This window comes from Merops nubicus, unplaced genomic scaffold (genome assembly GCF_000691845.1).
Source record: "Merops nubicus isolate BGI_N331 unplaced genomic scaffold, ASM69184v1 scaffold13001, whole genome shotgun sequence".
Classification (NCBI taxonomy): domain Eukaryota; kingdom Metazoa; phylum Chordata; class Aves; order Coraciiformes; family Meropidae; genus Merops; species Merops nubicus.
The window spans coordinates 4,971-12,258 of NW_008587654.1; the positions used below are offsets into that span (position 1 = coordinate 4,971).

At 44.8% G+C, this 7,288-nt stretch overlaps 1 protein-coding gene across 1 annotated transcript in view; it reads left to right on the forward strand.

Moving 5' to 3' along the window:
• Positions 1-585: 585 nt before the first annotated feature.
• The window catches only part of LOC103781293 (proto-oncogene c-Rel-like), a 7,278-nt gene continuing 575 nt past the window's right edge, over positions 586-7,288 (forward strand). The window contains 7 exon segments of the mRNA XM_008949002.1: positions 586-601; positions 1,160-1,300; positions 4,913-5,017; positions 5,658-5,870; positions 6,204-6,272; positions 6,381-6,455; positions 7,111-7,288. The exon segment at positions 7,111-7,288 is cut by the window's right edge and continues 1 nt beyond it. Of these exon segments, the coding sequence (XP_008947250.1) occupies positions 586-601; positions 1,160-1,300; positions 4,913-5,017; positions 5,658-5,870; positions 6,204-6,272; positions 6,381-6,455; positions 7,111-7,288 (797 nt within the window).

Below are 7,288 nucleotides of genomic sequence, written 5' to 3' on the forward strand. Positions count from 1 at the left end.
GGTGGAGACCGACCCGGTGGTAAATGTTAAAGGTCAGAGCACTGCAATCTAATCGGTACAGTGTGATCCCCACACTTCTTATCATGGGCACGTTTAATCTTCTGTTCTTGCCAGAGACCTTTGAAAGGGCAGGGGAAGGAGTGAACTTGTGAGGCCGTGGTCTGTTGGCCTGGGACATGTTCACTTTAGGTCACTGTGAGGAGAATCTAACTATGACGAACTGCTGCTTGGAACAATTTTGGAAGAGTGAGCCACTTTAATTGGTTTTAATTATCAGTCCTTCTACTTAAATGGAATTAGATCAATTTCTCATTTTGCTAGCACTGAATGTCAACATACTAGTTCCATGTCAGCCCTTAAAGGGAAGCGCTGAATTGAGAGAGGATTGCATTTCCCAGCACCACCCACTAGGATACAAGTAAATGAAATATTCAGTGATGATATCCAGGGTCCTATGTCTTGAAATTAAAACAGGTGAGAGAGTGAACAAAGCTGAAATGCTGAGCTTGGGTTATGTATTACTGTGTACAGATCCTTTCCAGCTAGGTTTTGCTTGTTATAGTCACAAAATTGTATCATATTGACATGGCTATTTGTGAAGGTACAGAAGTGACACAGATGTTGATGGGAGGGGGCTGGTGGTTTGTGTTCTTTTGGCTTCGTTCTTGCCCCAAGAACTGCCTCCTGATTATTTTCCTGTCTTGGTTTCTAGAGGAAAACAAGGATATCATGTAGCTGAAGTCTCTTCATGTTGTGGCAGATCTTCCACTAGGATTTCTTTGTACTGAAATATTTCTCTTCGGCAGCGACGTTCATTCTGTTCACTTAGGCACACACAAGAGAAACACAGGCAGGACATGGCTTTTAAACTGTAGATACCTGAAACTGCTCTGGCAGGCAAGGAAATCAGACAAGGAACAGCTGCAGAACTAGGACAGTTCAGCTCCCACTGGTGAAGGGAAAGCGCCAGAGGCTTCTGGGTCCTTTGTTGTGTACACGCAGTGTATTCATGCAGCTCCTGTGCAGGTACCAGGGACAATGGGAATGTTTCGTCTGCCTTGGCCCCACCACCTCTTTTACTGGTGAAGATTCATCTCCAGTTGGTTGAATTACTGCTGGTTTTGATGGCTAAACCTGTCTTGTCTTTCCTTCTGTGCAGTGCCTGAAGAACAGCTGCACAACATCGATGAGTACGATCTGAACGTTGTCCGCCTCTGCTTCCAAGCCTTCCTCCCTGATGAACATGGCAACTACACAATAGCTCTTCCTCCTTTGATTTCCAACCCCATCTATGACAACAGTAAGTACCAACTATTTTTTTTTTTTTGTGGTTCTCTGTTGCTTGGGATGAAAAATGCTGGGCCAGTGTCTGAGGTCTGTGCCAGTCCTCTGGGTCACTTCTGTGCCTCGGGGCTGCTAGGTGTGTCTGACACACTGCAAGTCAGTGAGCACATGCAGAAAGGATGATCCTGGGGTAAAGTGTTGCCCCACCAGAGTAAGAGTTGCCCATCGTGTCCATGGACTCACACTCAGATGCTCTCTCAGCCCTTGTTCATGTATCACAGCAATCATTCCAAGGAAAAGCCTGCTCCTGACATGCTATGTGACTAAAATAGTAGTGAGATGGATGGCTGCTGTAAGACTGAACTGTTTTCCAAGGATGTGTTCTAAAGCCTGTTTATACCCATGAGGAGTCTTGCCTTTGCTTTGTGAGGGCTCTGGAACAGGACTCAAGAGATTTGTCCCAGTGGGAAACCATCTTAACCCTGTTATAGATCCCTTTTGTATCCCAGTTGGCTGCTATTTTCAGTGTTTAGGTAGGTAACAGAGAAATGTTGGATCATGCTGTGGGAGGATGCAAAAGTACTCAAAACACCCCTTCTTGGCACTCTTTTCTACATCCCACAGAACTGGACTTGGTGTCATTGTAGTTGAGGATTTAGCTTTCAACATGTGCTGGACTTCTCTCCTGGAGCAGAACAGCAGAAGATCTTTTAATCCTTGAAAACTTTCTGGCAGTGGTTTTTGTTTCTGCAGTGAAAGTATTTCTGTGCTAAATATTTCAAGTCATGATATTGGCAGGAACTACTGAATACAATAAGGTCTACATTTTAAAAAGTAATAGTAGAATTCTGTTAACTTGGGCATAACTACTATGAAAAGGTTGATTATGAACTCGGGTGGTTCTGATCTTTTTAGAGTCTCTTCTAGAACTGTCTAGAAGCTGGAACTGTGTGCCTTGTGCTGTTGAGAACCCTTGTAGTACTAGAGTAACGAGGGCTGAGATAAAACTGATGTGGAAGATTGGCAGCTATGTCTCAGATGCCATTTAGAAATGTGCCAAATCATGATTACTCGTCTGCGTTAATTGACGTCAGTCTTTGCGAAGCTGCTGAAGTGACAGATAGCTGTGTGCTGGGGGAAGCTTGGTTTGGGTCTTTTTTTAGCGTGGGTGTGTGTGGGCAGCTCCTGATGTGCTATAGGTATCTAAAACCCTCCCTGCAACGTAGCAGGGGTGTAAATAAAACAGCACATAACTGCAACCACAAATCATAAAAATTATGCTGCTCTCGTCTGGAACAGCAGTTTCAGAACTGAATTTTTTTTTTTTTAATGTTAGCCTTTTAAACCTCCTCTGTCAGACAGGCTATAACTTCAGATGGCAGATAAAATTGTACAGTACAATGAGCTTGGAAACCTTAGGGTGTTAGATTTGGAGTTTTTGCAGATTTGTTCAGATTAGGTGCAAAAAGGTCCACAGAGCTTTTCTGAAAATCAGCTTTCACGTTTCAAATCTAGTGTTTTCTTCACTTTCCAATACTTTGTAGTTTCCACCTGCTTTAGGTGGTAGAGATACATAAGAATAATACAAACATAATATAGTGGCCATCACATTAGTAGAGGCTGCAAGGGTATAAAATAGTCTTCCAGGCAGCTTCTGTTTTCAGTTGCTTATAATGCTAACTGGTTTTGAACCAAAATTTCCCAAGTTGCATCTCTTGCCGTGCTGAAGACTCTTGGGAAAAGTCAGATAAAGCAGCTCACTGTTTCTGAGAAGTGAGGTTAGTGAGAACGTGGTGTTCTGCCCTTGCAGAAGGTTTTTTGGTGAGAAGCTTGTTTTTGAAGGGATTTGTTACCAGGGATGTGGAGGAGTGGAGGCGATGGGCAGACCATGGTGTGTACAGGGGAAGAGAGATGGGAAGTGGCCACGGAGAGCAGCTCCTGGCACCGTGCTGGCAGCAGAGAGTGGTGCATCCCTGGCTGCTGCCAGCTGGGTTTCTTCATCTTCGCCCCTAAATTCTTTGTCTAAAAACAAAACAACAAACTCCAGCCTAGGAGACCTTTCCAAAAACCTGTTACAAGGGCGTCAAGTGCCATTCAAGCATACGGAAGTGAAACAAAGGTAAAATTAGGCTTCTCCTTGTAATTCTTAATTTAACCTTCCTGTGAAAAACACACAATGACACTGTCAATCATATGATCTTGTGCTGCTTCTTGGTTTGTTTTGTTTCCCCTCGCTTCAGAGTTTCTGATTCATTTAGCAAATGCAGCAGCATGTGTCTTGTAGTAAAGGGGGCTGTAGGCCCCACCTTTCCTGGTGATAGTAATAGCTTCAGATAAGTAACTACATAACTGGGGTGTGGCCTGAGGTTACCCCTCTCTCACACACACAGTCTGTGTTGTGCTGCAGCATACCTGAACAGCACCGTGAGAGACTGGGCAGGAATTGACTCAAACTGAGAGCCCAAAGTAGTTTTGTTTGTTTGTTTGTTATTTTGAGGGTGACACACAAGCTTTGTTTTTGTTATTTCATCTCTGTGCCTGGAACAGGGAGCCCGTGGTGGTGGAGCCTCATTGTTTCTGGGTCACAAAACAACACCAGGTGGATCCTCCCAGGCATTGCAAATACATGTGGAGTTGATACCTCGACATAAGATGATGAGAGAACATCATAGCACAACATATTTCATTCCACTGGGATTGGAGGGGTGGAAGAGGATCCAGTGAACTAGGAATATGGTCACTCACAGTAGCAGGGAAACAAGCACCAGTTACTTTGTTTGTTAAATAAAGGCAGGGTTTTAAAATTGGGATGTGTTCCTGTAACACAGCATATAGGCACAGAGGGTCAACTTGAAATTCTAGAGAGAGTTCTTTCCTTCTGGCTTTTGTTCTCTGGTAGTTCTGAATCAGTATATCGTGACATTGGTGCCTTTTATGGGCCATGTTACAATTTATTTAAAATACAAGGAGACTGATTTTGCAGTAGTCTCCTGTCCATTGCTAGCCTGATGGAAAGCTGCTGCTGCTGCTCAGTGGGGCCAGACACCATCAGGCAATGCTGGTCCATTTACAGTCGCAGCCTGGAGCTGAATTTTGGGCATTTCTGGGTGAAACCAGAAATGAAACTTTACCTTGAGTAAAGACATGAACATTAGACTTCCAGACCCCTTCTCAAAGACCTAGAGAGCGTTAACAGGGGAGAGGTTTGATGGCTAAGCATGTCTGATACTTGAGAGAGGGGAATTTTCTTGACTTGTTAGCCCAGCTTTTTCCAGAGAATCATGACTGTAACAGATAATAAGTCACTCAGCTGCTTTGAGTTCTGCAGCTTGAAGGCCATGTCATTTGGGGAAGTATTTTGAGACTGCTCTAGAGTAGTTAGGGAGTGAGTGGCACAGCTGTGCTCCTGTCTTCAGTTTGGAGGTGAGCAGCCAAGAGCTGTAGGATCATGGAACCTCAAGCCCTGCTTCTGAATTCTCTGTCTGGAGTGACTTGTGTTTTGTGTATTTTGGGGTGTCACGTTCCTTCAGCTGCTGCCTTCTCTTTGTGTGCCTGATCTCCCAGCACCTTGTCTTCAATAGTGACACAGAGTAATTCCCTATGATCACATTTGCCTGTTTGTTTCCAGGAGCTCCCAACACTGCAGAACTGAGAATTTGTCGTGTGAACAAGAACTGTGGAAGTGTAAAAGGAGGAGATGAAATCTTTCTGCTGTGTGACAAAGTCCAGAAGGGTAATCTTGACTGGGTTTTTTCCTTTCCCTTTGTCCCAAATGGCTGACACTGCCACTTATTAGCTGGGGAACTGAAGCCCTTCAGCACACTCCCATGTAAGTGTTCCTTCAGATGGTGCCTTCCCTTTGTGTGCCTGAACTCCCAGCACCTCGTCTTCAGTAGTGACACAGTTAGAGTAATTCCCTATGATGACATTTGCCTGTTTGTTTCCAGGAGCTCCCAACACTGCAGAACTGAGAATTTGTCGTGTGAACAAGAACTGTGGAAGTGTAAAAGGAGGAGATGAAATCTTTCTGCTGTGTGACAAAGTCCAGAAAGGTAATCTTGACTGGGTTTTTTTCTTTCCCTTTGTCCCAAATGGCTGACACTGCCACTTATTAGCTGGGGAACTGAAGCCCTTCAGCACACTCCCATGTAAGTGGTTTGGTTTTGTCACTGGACAGAAGAGCTTTCAGGTTCAAGGGCTCTCAGTAGCTCTGAGAGAGACTCGGTGCCTTTGCAGTCGAGCCGTTTACTTTGCATCTGAATTCTGAGTCCGACTCCTTTCTTTCTTCCCCTTCTCCCCTTTTTTTTTTTACCCCTTGCTCCACGCTTTCAGTTCTTGAGCTTAACAAGCATCTTCTGTTTCTAATGGACTAGATGATATAGAAGTCAGATTTGTCTTGGACAACTGGGAGGCCAAAGGTTCCTTCTCACAAGCGGACGTTCACCGTCAAGTCGCGATCGTGTTCCGGACGCCCCCGTTCCTCAGGGACATCACCGAGCCCGTCACGGTGAAGATGCAGCTCCGAAGACCTTCAGACCAGGAAGTCAGCGAGCCTATGGACTTCAGATACCTTCCAGATGAAAAGGGTATGGTTCCAATTAAGCTGAGGTTCTGAAAAGCTATTCTCAGCGCAGAACTCATGTGGATAATAAACAGTAGCTTAATTAGAAACACGCAGCACTTCTACAAAGCACATTTTTGGTTTTTTAAAAGTAATGTTGGCCAGTTTGTTCCTTCTTTCATTGAAAATATCAAGAATCATGGTGAGTAACACTGTCTTGGTTTGTTAGTGCTGAAATAGTTTTCTTTAAATGTATCTTAGTACAATTTGGTGCCATTAGTGTAAGTGTTAAAAGTTCCTTTACGTTTCTCTTTGATGTAACTAGTAACACTTCTCCCTTCCACTCCTTGCTCCATAGATCCATATGGCAACAAAGCAAAAAGGCAAAGGTCAACGCTGGCTTGGCAAAAGCTCATACAGGACTGTGGTAAGGAAAATACTTGTCTTTTTCTTGGTTGAGTGAAGTTGTATGTATGTAAGTTACTTCGTATATAAGTGAACACTCAGCATAAACTCCTGCTTCCTTCCATCTCAGGATCAAACCCGACTGAGAGGCCCAAAGCCACCCCATTCTCCACTGTCCCTGCTGAAGGGAAGCTGATTAAGAAAGGTATGGTTTTGCTTTGCAGTCAACAGCAGTTTGAAACAAACTGTGTCTGATTGCTGTTGCTGTGGGGAGGGGCTGAAGTTTTTCAGGGTGCACTGAAGTTCCCAAGATAGCAGTAGTACCTGCCTCTTGAGCTTCTACTCAAAGCTTCAGCCATGTTGCAACTTCCCCTTTGCACAGGAGAGGGACATCTTGAAGCAATGCCAGCTTTCAGCCTTAACTGAGATAACCATTTCTTAATTACCTCTTTCTTAATTTTGTTAACCTTTTAGAGAAATCTTTCACTATCTTCAGATGCTCAGGTCTTTCAAACATCCACTCAGTTTCTGACTTCTTCTCTTTGCTTGAAATTCTAGTATTCCCTTCACGGGTTTCTTCCTGTAAGATACAGGTACTTTTGGCTGTACAGACCAAACCCATCAGCTCTTCACTTACCTGTAGCTGTCACCTTCAGCATTTGCCATAGCAGGGTGAGCCAGATTGCTGTCATCCAGAAATCCAGGGTCTACCCTGGAGACTAATTCAGCAAGCAGGAAAGTACAAATGCATGTGGATCCTTACTAGGACAGCACCATTTTTGCTTTGCGTTTTACCACTTGTCATTTGAAAACCATTTAAAAGCACCATTCAAACGCAGTCACGCCCTTCCTTCCCCTAGAGCCAAACGTGTTTTCTCCCGCGCTGATGATGCCGGGGCTGGGAGCCCTGTCCAACACTAGCCAGATCTACCCTGTCTGCAGCCAGCTGGCCCACCCGCCCGCGCCGGGGGGGCCGGGGAAGCAGGACGCCGTCTCCTCCTGCTGGCAGCAGCTCTTCAGCAGCCCCTCCCCCGCCGG